Genomic DNA, 20351 nt, shown 5'->3' on the forward strand with positions numbered 1-20351 from the left:
TTTACCATTTTTAATGCATATTTTTCCTAATTTGTCGAGTAATGTTTATTATAATCTGAATGAATGATGATGAATGATGTAAAATGACAATTTATCAAAATAAAATCACAGGAAAAAGGCAAAAATTGAAATTCCAAGATCGAAACGATTTTGTTTCAGTTCCAGGATTGTTTTGAGTTCAGAATTATATTGCTTCCAGGATGTTTTCAGTTTTGGGATCAAGAAAAATAATGATTTTGGTTTCGGTTTCGGGATCGTTTCAGTCCCACAGCTCTGAATGGTAATGGGGGATGGTTTGATATGCAGATTACAGAGAACCATTGCTTCCATCAGTCATGCACTCAAACTGCTGCTAATGCTGCTATGCATTATCAAAGTCAGAATTGAGAATAAACTGGATGAAAATCTTAGTGAAACACGGAAACTTAGTGTGGATGACTTACTTAATGTCAAAAAAGGAACCAAAGATGGAATCACTTTGCTGAAAGACGTGCTAATTCAAACCACACTGAAAGCCTACAGGGAAACTCTGGCATTTGTTGATAATGAAAAAGCATTTGATAGTGTGAAACATGATTCAATCTATGTCCATACAAAAAATCATCCTTGTGCGTCACTGATAAGACTCTGGGACGCCCTCAAATGAAAAATTTGCATCTGGGTGCAGTAAAACACGTGAACCACAGAAGATGCACAAAGCTAACCAATGTTCAATCAAGACTCAACAAATCCTTTCAAGCATATCATTCTGAACCTTAGCAGTGATGCGTAAACTAGACAGCTATTGGGGAGTGGGGGGATTGGGTCTTGCAAATTGAGAATTTTTTGATTGACATTAGAAAATTAAACAATGTACTGAAACATCTAAATGTGGATTATGCATGGTAAGTGTGGATAGTTCTAATCTAATATACAGGCTTGTAGCCATAACTGAGGTCCAAACCGCAGTCATTTGTCTGATTTTTTAGAAAGGTCTTCAGTCTCGGTCTGTCCCTGTCATTTTTTCTGAAAAGGGTTATCTGTTCAGTTGATATTCACATACATTTGTTTTAAGAGGTCTAAGGTCCTGTCTGGTCCACTTGGTCTTGTGTGCATTTTTGGGTCGGGTTGGGTCGTGGTCATTGGTCCAGTTTTTTGGTCTGGTCTGACAAGCCTGCTAATATATTCATGTGAAATATGGACCATGAGTGAGGCCACTAGAATCAAATCTCTACTTCTCCATTTTCGAACTTTTTGAGAAAAACGCAAAAAACCTCCCTAGCATTTATCGTAACATAAAATACCGAGGTAATATGTCTAATATTTTTGTACCAACAAGACGATAGTGACCCACATGTTTGTTTTACCCTACGCGTTGCCGTAAGAGTTCCTGGGCAGTTTGAAGTTAGGAGAAGTTAAGTTTTGTCTCCAACCGTACACTTTTTACATCGTTTTAGGGCACTTAATCAAACATTTTTCTAGTAATATGGTGCTAAAAGTTGAAGAAAGCTTGGAAAGTTTGAGAAATTAAAATAATATTGCATTTTTGACCATTCATTTGGAAATTGAAATTATTTTCCTTTTTTTTCAAAGTAAAAAAAAATAATTTTTGTTAATAAAAATGAAAGGTGTTTTTTGGGGGAAGGGTCCTCACTTGATGAATTTATTCAATTTCAAGCCCAATTTCAAGGCATAACACTAGTGTTTCATTCGAAATCCGCCAGGTTCGTTTGAAAACTCGACTTCTCCATTAAAAAAGTAGAGTTTTGATTCTAACCCCTAACTTTACACGCTGTTTTACCATACTTCCTTACACAAAATTGAAATTTTGACATTTTCATCGGATGCGGCACATGTTGTAGTATACCAAACCATGCTTAACTCATTTTTGAAAAAAAGTGGAGAAGTAGACATTTGATTCTAGTGGCCTCGAGTGTAGAATGTGAGAAAAAAGTCACAACCTTTGAAAGTTGGTGCTACCAAAGGCTACCGAGGATATCATGGAAGAACTCGGTCCCAGCAAGAATAGGGGAAGAACAAGAAATCATAGTCGAAGAAATTAAACACAGAAAAATGAAGTATGTAGCACACCAAGTTCTAGAAATTTGTATTTTCATACTAGAGGTACAGGAAGAGATACATACAAGGGAAGCCAAAAAGAGGAAGAAAATGTTTGGAGTTCATGACAATTGACAACCAACTCACCAGCAAACTTTCCCTGCAGAACCAAGACCAGAAGCCAAAAACTGAAACGTAGCCTTTTGTTATTAGCTTCTAATAAAAATTATAAAGCTTTCAGCTGGCTTTGGCTTTCAAATGTATGAAGCATACCTTTCTTTTTGTTTCCAAAAATCTTGAAAATGTCGGGTTTTTTAATACAGATTTTAACTTTTCACTGGGGTTCTGTACCTAAATGTTTTCAGGAATGGGTACAGAATTTCTTTTCAGAGGATCTGGTATGGTATTCCATAATTTTTCTGGTACAGTTATGGGTATAGGATTTTCTTCATTTTTTGCTATTATGGATACAATTTTGGTGGAATACCCAAATGTAGTACCCAATCTGTTGGGTATTTGGGTTTAAAATAGTTATCTGGTACAGTATGGTACAGTATGGTATGGTACAGCAGTACACGGTACAGTATGGGTGCAGGTATGGGTACAGGTATTCCTTGTATGATTTTTTGGGTACGGGTATGGGTATAAAACACAGAGAAATGGTAGCAGCACACAGTTTAAACCACGAGTCATATGCTTCAAAACAGAGAAATCATATATTCATGATGTGAAAACTCTATAAATGGTAGCAGAGCATGGTTTAACATGCAAGCACAATAATTTGTTTATTTAGAATTCCAATCCAAATACAGCGCACTCTTATGATATGGAGTATTGAGAAATGGTAGCAGAGCATGACTTTGGATTCAGAAATAGTTCACATAAATATAGAAATATGGGATTTCTGTCGTGAAATTAGTGAAATGGTAGCAGAGTATGGTTCAAACCATGAATAATACACTAGGAAATGGATATATTCCTTGATCAGAATGTAAAATATCAACAAATGGTAGCAGAATATGGTTCAAAACATGTGCAATAGGCAATACACTGGGAAACAGATATATTCTGTATTTACAATGTAAAATACCAACAAATGGTAGCAGAGGATGGTTCAGAACATGGGCAATACAGTTGAAAACATAGTATATTTCATTATTTCTACTTGCAATTTCGAAAATATCAATAAATGGTAGCAGAGCATGGCTTAAACAGTAAACTAAAGGGTATATTTTCGCATAAAAGATCCACGTTTTAGAAAAAATTGACCAATCTTTCATAGAAATGATTTTCCTACAGATTTTGCTGGTTTTCCAGACCTCAAGTTATTTAAAACATTCGAATAGTTATGCAACCTAATAGTCAATTAGATAGATCAACGCCCAGTTACCAATGACTTCGCTCCTTCAATTTATAAGGGCTGCAAAGTAATTAACACAAGTGTAGTTCGGATTGCTGTACCACTAGGCGAATCGTTCAAACTTCTCTAATGGAACACCCTGTAAACCACCCCAAAAGGTGTTCGAAAAAATACACTTAACGCGTTATTTTTCTTGAGAGATTCAAATGGGAAGAAGGTACACGAGCCATTCATTTTTGAACCGATTCAACGACGAACTCTTCATCCCCTTCATCAAATCAAATTGCCTCCACTTTCCCCCCAATTAGGTAAGCAACCTTTAAAACTCACCAATCCCGAACACGAGCTCGAGCTCGAAACAACACAACTATCAAAATACGAGTAATTCGCAACAAAGTATAATTTCTCGCTACATTCGACCAATCTAAAGGGTATTCGCAAAAAGGAGCACCACCTTCCAGTCCAGACCAGCTTGGGACATCGAGACGGAGCGGCGCGGCGGGTAACAGGATAGGAAGCGTTCCACCGATCCAAAATCGACTCTTGCTCGTAAGATAATTAGATTTCTAAACTTTCGCGTTATTGTTTGAATTTCGAATCGGGTGAAAAGTTTTTTCCTTCTATCCGTTTACTTTATAGTGCGATGCAATGCAACTTTAAAGAGATTAGAAAACAATACGTTCGAGATTTACGACGGAGTCGGACGCGGACGCGACGACCGACGGCGGGATGGGACGCCACCAGGAGGTGAGTTTATTTCGCAGACAAAACATATCATTCGAGATGATCTCGATAAATCAACACCTTCGAGCTCCTCTCTCGACCTTCTCGCGCATACAAATACCGTTTCGGCGATTCGAGTGTATTGTAAAAGGGGTGGAAAGTGAGAAAAAGCAGTCATTATGGAATACTGTAGTTTAATAGTTTTGTATGTAGTTTTGTATTCCTGTGAAGGAGTGAGTTTTTCGCACGTGTGCTGATGATTCGAGTACGTAGATATCTGCGATTACTGGTCACCCAGACCATTGGTTGGAAATGAGGGCTAAAGTGCATTTTTCGATTTTGGAGAATTTTGAAAACCCAAATTCAGGTCAAAAATGAGAAAAAAACAAAATTTTGCCTAATTGACCTGGAAAGCTTTAATTCGAGTTATATGCTATTTTCAGCCTGCCAAATCGATTGGAAATGGTTTTAAAACCGTTTTGAGCAGTTCTGGAGCCTCCAGCAGATTCTTGATTTTTGAAATTACCACAAAATTTTGTCAAAATGAGTTGGAAATCCAAAATTCACGTTGCACTCCGACTTAAGCGCGCTATTGAGTCAATCTCTGATGGGTTTAAGGAATTTTGGAGCCTCCAGCAACTTCAAGGAAATTACTGGAGCCTCCAGTAAATTTTTTAAACTTGATTTTGGCTTTCTAACTCCATTTAGTGAAATTATGTGGAAACTTCATGTTTCAAAAATCTGCTGGAGGCTTCAAGAATTTTCAAAAAATCGCTGGAGGCTCCAAAATAACCTGAACCCAACTAGGGTCAACTTGATAGCGTGTTGAAATTTTGTTTACAGTGTAAATTTTGGATTTCCAACTCTATTTAGTAAAATTTTATGAAAATTTAAAGCATTTAAGAATCTGCTGGAGGCTCCAGTAATTTCCAAAAAGTCGCTGAAGGCTCCTAAACGACTAAAAATCCATTACCCTCAGTCGATTTCACAGCATTTAATGAAATTTTGCGGAAATTTCGAGTTTTAAAAATCTACTGGAGGCTCCAGAATTTTCAAAAAATTGCTGGACGCTCCAAAACGACTTGAACCCTTTGCAGCAGACTTGATAACGTGTTGAAGTTGGAATTCCGAGTAAATTTTGGATTTCCAGGTCTGTTTGGAAAATTTTATGGAAATTTCGAGCTTTTAAAAATCTGCTGGAGGCTCCGAAACGACTAGAAATCTGTTACCTGAAATCGATTTCACTGCATTTGATGATATTTTTTGGAAATTTCGATTTGCAAAAATCTACTGGAGGCTCCAGAATTTTTAAAAAATCGCTGGAGGCTCCAAAACAACTTGAAATTTACCTGCAGCCGATTTCACTGCATTTCGATGATTTTTTTTTGGAATTTTCGAGTTTCAAAAATCTACTGGAGGCTCCAGTAATTTCCAAAAAGTCGCTGGAGGCTCCAAAACGACTATCCCATCACATTTTTTGACTTTTTCAAAGAACAGTTTTAGGCCAAAAAAATCAAATCCTCTATTTAAAAAAATCATCAACTCCCTCCAAAGTTTGACCTTCCATCGGCGAGTCTCCAAACCATCGTAACTGATCCCGTTACCTCAGCATATCTATCTCGAAGTTCTCGAAATTTCACGCACACGTACGAAATACGAACTCCTAAACAACTCAATTAAACGCTAGTTCACCTCCATCACGTAGGAACGTATATTTACCGAATAATTTAACACTCACCTGCAAACACGTAACGTTGGCGCAGAAAAAAGGTGCGAATTTGCCGCCGCATCTTTGACCGGCGCATTCATCACACATCTGGTCATCCAGCACATATGGTTTAACTTCCACCTGTTATAAAAATAAACCTAGTATAAGTATATTATTTTATTTTTAAGTAATGAAAAATAAACCATCCTCGTAAAGAAACCCCCTCAAACCACATTGATGGAAAGACAGAGACACGTCTTGTATATGTACCTATACTAAAGGCACCGCACACGTAACATTTTCTCTCTTTCTCCATTTCTCGTATTCTCGCTCCGTCCAATATTTTCTTTTTTTTAATAGTCAACACATTGTCAACGAAGGATAACGAAGAAGGCGACGTCGACGACGTCGACGTCGCATACTCGAGGAATTCAAAGCGTAGGCGATCGCAAGAATCGATGCCAGTTTGTGTATTTTTTTTCTCTCTGCGCTCGTTCCTCTACTTTTTACTCGCCCTCGCCTCTTCCTCGACTTCTATTTATATACCATAGCGGTGTCCTATAAGGCGTACAGTAGGTATGTGTGTCTATAGGGATGCCATTTGTATGATATAAGTATATGTAGTACGAAGAGGTATTTTTATGGAGAAAGCACGTACCCGCTTATCAATATCGCCGTGTTGTAATTGAACGAATCTTGCGCTAATGGCCGCGATGTAACTTTGTTGATTACTAAACGCCACTCTTCCAGCGCCTTTCGGATACTTCAATTCCGGATCCGTATCGATTCCAGCGTAGCAAACGCATCCGTACAAACGATCCATGATGGTGGCTAGTTCAACTGTTGGAAATAAACCGAGAACATTAGCAAATTAATAATATGTTTAATAAACGTACATATAAAATAAACAAAAACGAAGACAGGACCATCGTAATCAATTCAAGAGACATCTCCCCTCACAGGTCAAAGGAGCACTCATTTTTACCAAAAAAAAACTATTTTATTCTCTTTTCTGTCATAAGAGAATTCAATTTCCTGGGAAGGGGGGGGGGGACAAAAGGACTTACAATGTCAAAAAAAATACCAAAAAATTCTCTACTTTCTACTTTTCCTGAAAATTTTACACAGGAGAATTTTGACCCAAAATCAAATCCAATGCCAAACCAAGCCCGAATACCAAATACTGAGCAAATTTCGTTGAAATAATTAGAGCTGACAAGGGAACCTTTATATGTAGAAGTCCGCCTCCAGTCAGGGACTAGGATTTTTAGAAGCAGCATAATTCCAATTGTCCAAATTGACATTTTGGTTTCTGGAAAATTTATGAAAATTACACAACTTGATTCCTTATCCGTCAAAATTGATTTTCCACGCTATCTGGAAAAATTTCAATATTCTGGAGAAATCAAGAATCCCGCTGGAGGCTTCAGAATGACTTGAAATGATAAAATCAGAATCAGGGGGTTGATTTTGGACAAGATACATCAATTCAAACAAATATTAAAAATTTCTCTGCGAGCAGAAACTTTTTGATTTTTTGAATATTTCTGGAGAAAACGAAAATTTTGCCGGAGGCTTCAGAATGGCTCGAAATTGTTATATTCGAATTCAGAGGGTCAATATTGGACAAGATACAGCAATTCAAGCAAATTTAAAAAATTTTTCTCCGAACAGAAAATTTTTTATTTTTTTAAATTACTTTTGGAGAATACGAAAATCTTGCTGGATGCTCCAGAATGCCTCGAAATTATGAAATTCGAGTTCAGAGGGTTGATTTTGGACAAGATACAGCAATTCAGGCAACTTTTTAAAAATTTCTCTCCGAACAGAAACTTTTAGATTTTTTGAATATTTCTGGAGAAAACGAAAATTTTGCTGGAAAAAGCTCCAGAATGGTTCGAAATAATTAAATTCAGATTCAGAGGGTTGATATTGAACAAGATACAGCAATTCAAGCAAATTTTAAAAATTTCTCTACGAGCAGGAAATTTTTGATTTTTTTAATTACTTGCAGTTGCGGAGAATACGAAAATCTTGCTGGATGCTCCAGAATGGCTTGAAATTATGAAATTCGAATTTAGAGAGTTAATTTTGGACAAGATACAGCAATTCAAGCAAATTTTAAAAACTTCTCTACGAACAGAAAATTTTTGATTTTTTGAATACTTCTGGAAACAATGAAAATTATGCTAGAGGCTCCAGAATGGCTCGAAATGGTTATATTTGAATTCAGAGGGTTGGTTTTGGACAAAGGACAACAATTCGTGCAAATTTTAAAAATTTCTCTATGAACAAAAAATTTTGATTTTTTGAGTATTTCTGGAGAAAATGAAAATCTTGCTGGAGGCTCCAGAATGGCTCGAAATGATGAAATTCGAATTCAGAGGGTTGATTTTGGACAAGATACAGCAATTCACGCAAATTTCAAAAATTTCTCTACGAGCAGGAAATTTTTGATTTTTTGAATAGAACTGATATTTTTGGAGAAAACGAAAATCTTGCTGGAGGTTCCAGAATGGCTTGAAAAGATGAAATTCGAATTCAGATGGCTGATTTTGGACAAGACACAGATATTCATGCAAATTTTAAAAATTTCTTCATGAGCAGAAAATTTTGGATTTTTCGAAAATTTCTGGAGAAAACGAAAATCTTGCTGGAGGCTCCAGAATGGCTCGAAATGATGAAATTCGAAATTTAGAGGGTTGATTTTGGATAAGATACAGCAATTCAAGCAAATTTCCAAAATTTCTCCACGAACAGGAAATTTTTGGTTTATTTGAATATTTCAGGACTCAGGAGAAATCAAAAATCTTGCTGGAGGCTCCAGAACGGCTCGAAATGACGAAATTCGAATTCAGAGGGTTGATTTTGGACAAGATACATCAATTCAAGCAAATTTCAAAAATTTCTTTACGAGCAGAAAATTTTTGTTTTTTGGAATATTTTTGAAGAAAATGAAAATCTTGCTGGAGGCTCCAGAATGTCTCGAAATGATAAAATCAGGATTCAGAGGGTCAATTTTGGACAAGATACGTCAATTTAAGCAAATTTTAAAAATTTCTCTACGAGCAGAAAATTTTCAATTTTTTGAATATTTTTGGAGAAAACGAAAATTTTGCTGGAGGCTCCAGAATGGCTCGAAATAATGAAATTCTGATTCAGAGGACTAATATTGGACAAGATACGGCAATTCAAGCAAATTTCAAAAATTTCTCCACGAGCAGAAAATTTTTGATTTTTTAAATATTTTTGGAGAAAATGAAAATCTTGCTGGAGGCTCCAGAATGGCTCGAAATGATAAAATCAGAATTCAGAGGGTTGATTTTGGACAATATTCATGAATTCAAGCAAATTTTAAACATTTCTCTACGAGCAGAAAATTTTTTGGAGAGAATGAAGATCTTGCTGGAGGCTCCTGAATGGCTCGAAATGGTGAAATTTGGCATCAAATCGTTCACGAATGACCCATTGTAGTGCCCAAAAACGTCTCTGTCAGTAATGATGAATAATTCACAATTGATTTGATCAAGAATCGAATCATCACAATCCCTGAACTCAACATTTTGAAAAAAATCAGGGACAAATGAAAAGATCTAAACAAAACTGGAGTTCTTGGCTTCGTTTTTGATTCAAGTCGACGCTGATTAGGTGGATGAAATACTAACTCGCTTTCAAAGGTCGCGGAACTCCACCGACGAAAACCGTTTTCCTCGGATCGAGTGGTAAAGACGCGTTCAACACGTAATCAGCATCGTTCAACCTCCACGGCCGTATCTGTACCGCTTTGTCTTTAACCGTCGGCGACGAAACAACCAAGTACAATTTATCGTCTTCTTGGATACACGAATCTATCAACGTCTGCACAGATGACTCTTCCTGTAACAGCCAAAAACAAACCCAATGAACGAATCAATCGAAACAGGTTGGCTAAAAACGTTCGATCGTCAAATTTATGTAGCACTACTTAGACGTACATACATTACAACGCATTGTCGATTGAAATCACCTAATTACCGAAAAGAAGGTAAAAGAAAAACACCCCAGCCTCCGTCGTCGTCGTCGTCATCGTCATCGTATACTCGAACCAATAAAAACCTCGTTAAATCGATCGCGAAAGCGAATGCGAAACTCAAAATCGCATTAAAAATTCAAATACCCTACACCACGCGTTCAGCGTATGTGATTCTACATATACTCGTACGTCGTCTTCGTCGTCGTCGTCAATACGCCACTAACCCAATTTTATCGCTCGATAATACCTACTCGTCGTAATGTACACAAATACACGACAATAATGCATTCACACACATACCACACAACTACACATACACATTTTTCACTTACGTATCAATACATCGTATTTTGTCGATCGCAATTCACGTATTTTTTATGGAAAACAATCGTTCAAGGGCGAATGAAGCGTACAGTGTACGAGGTATTACGTTTTAGCTCCTTTTGACACCCTTCTACGCAGAAAAGACTGGAAAAAGGTTCGAAATTCGCGATAATTAATGAAAATTTTCAGAAAGAGTCGAAAATTCCATTCACTCGAGAAATTGGGGTTTTGCATCTCGAGTGAATGACTCGCGAACGACTTGATTATTCATCCTGGAGAATTATGCGACAATTACAACTCAATTTATCCACGAAGTGAATCGTTCACGAACGACTGAATCATTGTTTTGAGTAAATCATTCGCGAACGACTGATACTAGTGATACGATGCTTTACATTGAACGAAAGATTATTCGCATTATGGGTCAAAAGTTGGATTCATTTGTTCAAACAAATCGTTCTCGAATTGATGAATCATTATTTTCGAGTGAATCGTTCGCGAACGATTGAAACTTTTTACTGAACGAATCATTTGCGAACGACTTGATCAGTGATCACTTCACCTACATGTTTGGTACGTGCTATAGGTACATCGAACAAATCGTTCTCGAATGAGTAAATTATTTCTTTGAGCGAATCGTTCGCGAACGATTGAATCTTTTTATTGAACGAATCATTTGCGAAGGATCTCATTATTTTTTAGGCATAAGATTTTCATCATCAAACGAATTGTTCGCGAACGAATGAATAATTTTTTCAAGCGAATTGTTCGATAATAATTGAATCATTTTTTCAAGCGAATCGTTCGCGAACGATTGAATCATCTCATTGAATGAATCATTTGCGAACGATCTCAAAACTTCACAAGCCAGACTTAGGTATGAGCTATGCGTCAATAATCAGATTTTCATCATCAAACGAATCGTTCTGGAACGAATGAATCATTTTTACAAGCGAATCATTAGTGAACGATTGGATCATTTCATTGAACGAATCGTTCGCAAACGATTCGATCATTTTCTATGCTTCAGCCACTGCATCAAACTGTTCACGAACGAAAGAATCATTTCTTCAAGCGAATCGTTCGCGAACGATTGAATCTTTTAACCAAATGAATCATTTGCGAACGTTTTGACCACATTTTCCTGCATATTTGTTAGCTAAGCATCAATAGTTGTATCAAACCGTTCAAGAACGACTGAATCATTTCATCTAAGGAATCGTTCGCGAACGATTTTATCATTTTTCCGGCATATACATATACAGTACGTCTTATACAACGATCTACTTGATGATTTTTTTAAAGCGAATCGTTCGCGAACGATTGAACCTCTTCATTGAACGATTCATTTACGAACGATCTGATCTGATTAATTTTCTGTCATATTTAACAATTATGTTATCAAATCCTGAATTTTTTCTTTGAGAAAATTATTCGAGAACAATGAATCATCTCAGCGAACAGAATCACTTTATGAACGATCTGATTACTTTTCTGGCATACTTGAAATGGACAATTAGAGTCATCTCATCGAACAAAATCATCAACGAACGATCTGATCATTTTTCTGAATAATTACTGTGAACGACTTGATCACTTTGTTCAAATGATCCCTTCTACAGACGTTGAATTATGCACCAAAAACACCTGAAATATTCATCGTACCAAATCGTTCATGAACGAGTGAATCATTTCTTCAAACGAATCGTTCGTGAACGACTGAATCTCTCAATTAAACGAATCATTTGCGAATGATCAACTTTTCTTGCGAATCATGCGCTAAAAACAAGAATTTTTCTGACGAACGAGTGAATCATTTCTTAGAGCGAATCATTCGCGAACGTGTGAACCTCTTCAAATACCAAATCCGAATCATTCGCGAACGAAGTTATAATTTTTTCAGGCGAATCGGGCCTTTGGGCGCTGAAGTCCAAATTTTTTCAGTGAACGAGTGAATCATTTCCTCGAACGAATCATTCGCGAACGACTTTATCTATTCATCGAAAGAATAACGAATCAATCATTCGGGAACGAACTGATTACTGTTCCAAACAATTCTTGCTCTAACAACAGAATTCTTTCAACGAACGACTGAATCTTTTCTTCGAGCGAATCGTTCACTACAAACTGAATCATCTAAATGAGCAAATACTTTTCCGTCGTTACAACAACTGAATCACTTCCCTGAACAACTCCTCAAGTTACGAAGAATTGCACAATTTTTTCAAACGATTCATTCGAGAACGACCTGATTACTAATTCCAGCTTTTTTTTCGAACACATTCACATCATATTTGCAAACAATTCATTAATTTCCAACCCGAATTCACAACTCACCCGATCACTCATCCCTACGACGCGACCGATCCCACAGACAAAATTTTCCACTCATTTCGAAATTAATTTTCAACACGATACGAAAGTTTTCCTTCGTCAATTAGCGCTCGTACTACTCGAATCCCCATATCCTCATCCTCACACACCCGCCATCGCATCGTTCTACTATTACGACGACGACGACAATATCGAAGCGAAAAAAAAACGACTCCTGACCGGAATACCGAACATTTCTCTATCGAATACTCGTCGACGATAATGTTTTAGAATTAATAAATTTTTATCGATCGTTTCGCGTATCCAATCTATAGTTCTACTACAAGCAACGACGTCGTCGTTTTTTTTCTTCTTCTCCATTTCGAAACTCTCCGCTCTGTTTCGATTCTTAAATTAAATTACTAATTAATAGCGCGATAATAGCGTAAGAAAAGCTCGAGAAAGCTTTTAAGGCTTCACACACCCTGGAATCCGTATAAAATAACCATCTTATAATATACCGACGACGACCGAATACACGTACCCTCTAACCCTCTATGCATACAGACATCCGATCAGAGTCAGACTCGACGTGGAGTTATTTTCAGTGTGTAGGTAGATATCGAGCTTACCCCTCCTGTGCCCCCTTCATCATCTACCCTGTTAACGTCATTACCACACACCGCAACAAAAAGTCAATCACCAGAGAGGCAACATTGAAAAAAATTTTCCACACGAGCGTTACGCATTTATTTACTTCATTTGCCACGCCATACACGCCTACCCTTCATACCCTCAGCCCCAAACATCGATACATCCATCCCTTCAGAATTATTATACGAGACGACGACGACGACGACGAGCACATTAAATCGTACATTATGTATTATTTTTTTTTTTTTTGCGACGAAGACGACGACGTAATATTATAGTTGCATGGTAAATATGACGTACTTACGACTTTAGCCAGGATTATTACTACCTACTCGTGCATATGTACATGAGAAAGTTTATATTATAAAGGGTGAAATTATTTTTACCTGAAACAGTAAAAATGCGTATCCTTTGGGTGGAAAGAAAGATTTACTTTCTGCTTTATGCGGCCAGTCCACGACTAGTTGTCCAAATCGACGAAAACTATTCGATATCTCCTCTGCAACAAGGGAAATCAACGAGAAAAAATGATTAAAATATTAAAATATATTTATAACAAATCATAATCAAGACAAACTCAGGGTCGTCGAGAGCCAATGGAGGCCCAGGAGAGAATATACATATGTAATTTGGTTAAATTTCTAAAGGTGAAGCTAAAATTATATATAGGTTTTTTGAGATGGGGAGGGGGTTAGGGGGTTTGACTAAAAATTTTCCAAATGATATTGAGGAAAAAATACCAATTTTGCCGATTGATGTACTTAATATTCATAATTATGACTTATAAAAATTTTCAATTTCTGTTTTTGATTTTTTTGGGAGAGGGGCTCAAATATAAAAATTTTCAATTTCTGTTTTTGATTTTTTTGGGAGAGGGGCTCAAATGTAAAAATTTTCAATTTCTGTTTTTGATTTTTTTTGTGGGGAGGGGGGGCTCAAATGTGAGTTTCTAAATTTTGAAACAAGAAACAAATTGGCCCGAACGAAGCAATGACGAACATTTCTGAAAATTTGATTTCGAGAGGCCTACAAATGACGTTTTTTGAGGCCTCAATGCAAATTTTTCACGTGAATTTTTTCATTTTTCATTTTGAGTGTTGTTTGAAAAAAAAATTCAGTGATATTGGAGGGTCTTCCGCTCCCCCCCCCCCGAGAAAAATTGAAATATTAGCAAATCTGAAATATAATTCATAATTAATTGAATAATTATGATTACAGAAGATGTTTATCTCTTGAATATTTACAGTGGAATCATAAAAACAATAATTATTTCGCAACCAAATATATTTAACCATTGAAATATTTTATTTTTATTTAAAATTACAGTGAAGTCTCGATAACTCAAACTCCGTTAACTCGAAGCAAAGTCTGTTTCCCTCCAACTCCCCATACAGGGTGTCTAACAAAATTTCAAAATGAAAAAATAGGACTTTTATAGGACTTTTAGCAGGACGTTCAGCAGGTCATTTTTCCAGCATTACTGTGGAATTTTGTAATGTATTGGGGGGGGGGGGGGGTCAAAATATATATTCAAGTTTTTAGCGACAGGAATTTTAGCGGGACTTTTAACAGGACAGTTTTTGAACACTTGGTATTTTTCAAAAGGGGGAGGCATGCAGTGGGCGAGGCAAAACTTTACATTCCAAATTTTTCGCTTATCCAATGTCTTCAAATATCCCAAGATTATTTTCAAGCAAGCGTACGTCGAAAAGGTAATTTTATCATTACAATTTTTGATGTATTTAGGTTCTTGTCAATGTAAAGAAATTTGGTGAATAAAAAACTTGTTTAAAACTAACAAATTTTTAAAAAATGTAAAAAAATTAATGGAAAATTTGGAAAAAAGCACAAATTTTTCGAATGTTTTGCTTCAAAATTTTAAAATTTGAATTATAATTTTTTTTGAAAATTTAAAAGTGGAAAAGAAAAGCTAACGGGCCCGAGCGAAGCGAGCGCAAAAGCTTTAGAAATTCAGTATTTTGAGAGGTATAAAAACGACGTTTTTTTTGAGTGATAAGTTACCTATATTTTGCTACAAAATCTTAAAATTCAAAAATGATGATTCAACACCCCAATTCAACAAAAAGAAAAGAAAAGCAAACAAACCCGAGTGAAGCAAGGCTCAAAGTTTTCAAAAATTCATGTTTTGCTGAGAAGTAAAAAGAAATTGGTATAATTTGGTAAAGAAGGAGGAGTTTATCTTTCTGATTCAAACTTTGAACATTTCTTGAATTTGAACAATAATTTACATATTGGGAAAAGTAAAAGCAAATAGCCCGAGCAAAGCGAGGGCAGAAGTTCTCAAAAATGTGTGATTCAAGTTCTACAAAAGTCGACAAATCAGCTCTTTTCTACAAGTTCAAAATTCCGGAAAGAAAGTGGGAAAAATTGAAAATTTGAAAAACTCATATTGGAAAAAATAGGACTTTTGGATAAAATTGTTGAAAAATAGGACACTAAAAGGACAAAAAGGTGTCATAGGCAAATAAAAGGACTTTTATAGGATATATAGGATAAATAGGAGTGTTAGACACCCTGCCCATAAGACTCGATGCAAAATTCACTTCTTTACTTTGAAGCAAAAAGTCCTAAACCTCTGATAAATCAAAGTAAAATTTTTGAAAAATATATAAAAAACCTTTATAAGTCGAACGTTGCCAACATTTTGCCTCTCAGGCATAATATGTGCTTCCACTTCATTCCAATGTAAAAAAAAACATTCATCTAATTCAAACTTCACTAACTCAAAATATACCAAAAAGAACTTCCATAACTCGAACTCTGATAACTCGAACTCTGATAACTCGAAAACTCCGATAACCCGAAGTCAACTCTTTCTCCCTTCAGCTTTGAGTTATCAAGACTCCACTGTAATTGCAATTCGTGACATTCCTGACAAGAAATGAAATATTTTACTTTAAAATTTATATTCCCCTGTGTAGGGACGGGTTAAGAATATCCTTATGGTACCCTCTGCCTGTTGTAAAAGGCGACTAAAAGAGAACCAGGTAAGCGCAGAGGCCTAGATAGCAGCTCTATCACCATGATATATCTGGCATGGTTGGTAACCAAGTCAGACAAAAATCTACCTTACTCAAAATACACAAACAACAGGAAACGGGTGGAACAATAGGATCCCAGGCTGAGGTGAACCCCTGGTTAAAATAAAAACGCACGCAAATGAAAGAAAATACAAATTTGGAAACTGGAATGTAAGAGGATATGCAGCCAAGGAAGCAGAAATGAATAAAATTCTAAGCAGCAGAAATATAGACTTTGACGTGATGTCTGAAACAAAGAAGAAAGGAAGTGGAACAATCGAATCTGGAAATTACATCGTTATCTACAGCGGAGTCAACAAGAAAACTAGAGCTGTAGGCAGAGTGATGTTACACATATGTACATAATAAACACTGCAAAAACATTGACTCATACAACATATGGCACAAAAGAATTGTATCAGCAAAGATGAGATTGAAAAAAGACTTTCTTACAATAATCAGAGTATAATATGCACCAGAAGAGGGAAGAGAGGAGCAAAGCGAAGAGTTCTACGAGCAACTACAGAGGGCAGTACAAGCAGTAAATCCAGAAGATCAATTGAAGATGACCTACAGAGATCAATGTACAATCTAACAAAGACATCAGAAAAATATGATATGAGAATATCATCAGAGAAAACATCATCAGAGAAAACAAAGACAATGGCCTTCAAAGGAAAGGAACCAGTAAGAAGCAAGATTGTAATTAATGGAAAAATCATTGAATAGGTCAATAATTTCAAATACCTGGGAAACACGATATCATACCAGGGAGATGTAGATGTTGGTGGAAAGATTGCAAAGTTCCTGAGAGTCACAGGACTGATAAATAGAACCCTGAGAAGCAGTAACATGTGAAAAAAAACAAGATTGAAGGTATACAATACCCTAGCAATACCAATGATGACTTATGAAAGCGAGGTATGGGCACTGAAGAAATCTGATAAAAGAAGAATAACGGCTGCGGAGATGAAGTTCATGAGGAGAATGGCAGGGTGACTCTCAGAGACAGAGTCCCATCTGAGAAAATAACAGCAGATCTTGGAGTGAAGCCAGTCATGAAGAAGATGAAACAGTATAGGAAAGATTGGCAAAATCATGTCCAAAAGGATGGAGGAAACAAGATCACCAAAACAGGTCCTCCAATACACACCAACGGGGAAGAGAAGCAGAGGGAGACCAAGGAGGAAACTCATTGATACCTCAGGCTCATCTTCAACAGGTTCCACACCCTAGCAGACAGGCCAACATGCCTACTGCTCACAAGGAAACAACAACAATGTAAATTTTAAGTTCTAAAGGGTACAATTTTTTAATGGGTCTAGTTAGGATACCCATTTTGATTTTAACGTTTGCTGAATGAATATTTCCGTCATCGTCACTGCTAATATGAAGCTGATCAACTACATCTAATCTCCATTTTCCCCTCAAAACATCCTCTTCTATTAATACAGGTTCTTCAACACTGGATACTGACAAACAGTGTTTCTTTGTATAGAATTGTCCTTTTTGTGTAAATTGGATAAGTAGGTACCTAATCTTTATACCAAATAGACTGAAACGATTGTATGTAATACTTTTTTACATGAATTCCAAATGTTGAATAATTCGCATCTCATATTAACAATACCCAATTTGTCGTCGGTCGTCGACTAAAATGTGACTTTGATTACTAATGAAATGAGCTGGAGTAATGACATCTTCAAGATCACCACAGACACATAAATGTTAGCAACCTTGAATTTAAAACGTTTTCAATTTCTTTCAAAGTTGTTTTTGAATTTTCAAAATTAATCATGCCAGAGACTGATCTTTTGATACATTTCTTCACTGACAAAATCAAACGTTTGTAGACACGTCCCATCCAGGGAGCATTTTCAGGAATAAACTTCCTTTCGGTATTATTTTTGAGTAGGAAGGAAACAAATTCGTTGTTCTTTCTTAAATTTTCTCTCCAGACGTGATCGATGAAAGATTTAAATTTTTTAAATTGTGCAGCATTATCGATGTTTTCAACACTTCATTGTGTCATTTTTGCCAAGTGTCATCAGTTTTTGAAAGATTTCAGGGGATTAAATATAAATCTCTTATGCTTAGACTTTGTTTAAACATTTTTTTACAACAACTTTTCATAATTTTAATATGATTTAAATACTTTTCATTCAATTTTTGCATAATTTTCATCCATTTTTTGTGCATTACAACAATTTGAACTTTTTTTTTTAAAATGATTTTTCATAATTCGAACATCTTAAGAATTTCTTCACACAATTTTTCCTAAATGTTGTAGAATTTCACTGAAAAATTCTATATCGATAATTCTAAGCAATTTTAGAGGGTTTTCATCCTGCCAGTCAGACCTGCAGTTGCCCTGCTTTTCGTCACTTTGAATCAAAAAGTCCCTGATTTTTTCCAATCAGACGTCAAATTATCAAATTAATTTCTCCTCTTTCGGAATTTTGAAAAAAAAAATTGTAGAAAAGGGCTCATTTGTTGAATCTTTTAGAACATGAATCAGGTATACATTTTAGAGAGCTTTTTCTTTTTTCCAAATAAAAAACTTACCGATCAAATTCAAGAAATGTTCGAAGTTTGAATAAAAAAAATAAACTCCCCCTCCCCCGTACAAATTTTTTTTATAACATGGCTTTTGATCTCGCTTCACATTTTTATGTGAATCATCATTCAAATCTTAAAATTTTGAAACAAGGTATTTTCGACATCCTTGCTTGAAAAAAAATCTTGGGATGTTTGAAGACATAGGAAATCGTGTTTTTAACATTTTTTTTAGTGCAATTTTCGCAAAATTTGACCAAAATTTAATTAATTTCCGACGATTTAAAAAGGATTTCCTTATAGTTTTTAATCAATTGTTTTACGTACCTTCGTCAATATCCGGCGGTAATCCTCCGACGAACACTTTTCTCGAATATTTCTCTTCTTTCTCTTGCAGCAACGCGTGCGGCGAAGACTGTGCTCCCTGCGGCAACGATGGTATGAACACTTGTCCGTCTACGATGTGAGAACTAGGATTTTCAATTATAGCAGCCACAGCTTGTTCGTCCAGTCCAGGAAAGAATGGTCTACTCTCTGTAATCAGCAAACAAAATCAAACCATTACGTTAGATAATAATATTGCATCAAAAAAAAAAATCAAAAACATCGAGTTATATTTCAAAAAATTTCATAGCTCTAAATTTGTCAGCTTGTTAACCCCCCCCCCCTCATCACCCTCTTTCAGGACGTTCTTTTTTTAAAACTGCATTTATCCCTTCAAATTATAGCGTAATCAACGCACACCAGAATGAAATTTCCACCATATCCCAGCATCAGCATATGAATTAAGTACACTCGTCTGAATCACAATCGTAAACAACATCGTAAACGCGACCAAAAACAACAACAACAACAACGAAAATAAGTACACAATTTTCGAGTTAATCACACGATGACAATGACGACGGACCAATTCGCGAGATTATACGAGTATAATGCGAGACACATCGAGCATTAATTTTTATAGCTTGCAGACTCGTTGAGTGAAAAATAGAGCATATCGCGAGACAAAAGGACGAAAGCAGGGTACTGTACCAAAAATCGACTCAAATCAGCTTCTTCTTCTTTTAATTCGTTGTTAAACGCGCGTTCGTAAAACGTATTATTACACGCGATAATACCCAAAAATACTCAACTCTTAAGACAACCAACACCAATAATTTCTAACTTCCAACGACGGTGGTAATTATTGCCATAAAACATGTTTTATAATATCGCTATCGTCTGACCGTATAAAGAGCTTTTTAGATATCCCTTTTTCTTCGTCTCGTCGATGTCTTTGCGCGACTTTCCACCAGCTGAACTGGACCTTTTTGTAAATATGCTCCGTAGAGTCGACCCGACCCTATTTTCTATATAAATGCTCGATTTATATATTGTACGTAGATATATACTGGTCCTATACATAAACTAAATCTCACGCAACATATATTTCCATTATAGTCCCACTGCGATCATTATATACGAAGGTTTCGGACCAATTCGAGCGAACCGCTTTTTCACTTCCCCTAATTACTCCTTTTTTCGACTCCTTCTTTCTGCTGGGTTAATTAAATGAAAATACGACGACGGCGTAGAAGTTTAATTTTAAAATAGAAATTGTTGTATAAGAATTTTCAGAGG

The 20351-nt window shown here is 36.1% G+C and overlaps 1 protein-coding gene across 2 annotated transcripts in view; it reads right to left on the bottom strand.

Annotated features, from left to right (window-relative positions):
• The window catches only part of LOC135846476 (cytoplasmic polyadenylation element-binding protein 2-like), a 273109-nt gene that overhangs the window by 34835 nt on the left and 217923 nt on the right, over nt 1–20351 (bottom strand). For both annotated transcript variants that reach the window (XM_065365595.1, XM_065365588.1), the window contains exons 3-7: nt 19056–19262; nt 13518–13630; nt 9494–9704; nt 6487–6668; nt 5859–5969 (exon numbers count right to left, since the gene is read on the bottom strand). In XM_065365595.1, coding sequence (XP_065221667.1) covers nt 5859–5969; nt 6487–6668; nt 9494–9704; nt 13518–13630; nt 19056–19262 — 824 coding nt within the window. The remainder of the gene's footprint in view (nt 1–5858; nt 5970–6486; nt 6669–9493; nt 9705–13517; nt 13631–19055; nt 19263–20351) is intronic.

Source organism: Planococcus citri, chromosome 1 (genome assembly GCF_950023065.1).
Source record: "Planococcus citri chromosome 1, ihPlaCitr1.1, whole genome shotgun sequence".
NCBI lineage: Eukaryota > Metazoa > Arthropoda > Insecta > Hemiptera > Pseudococcidae > Planococcus > Planococcus citri.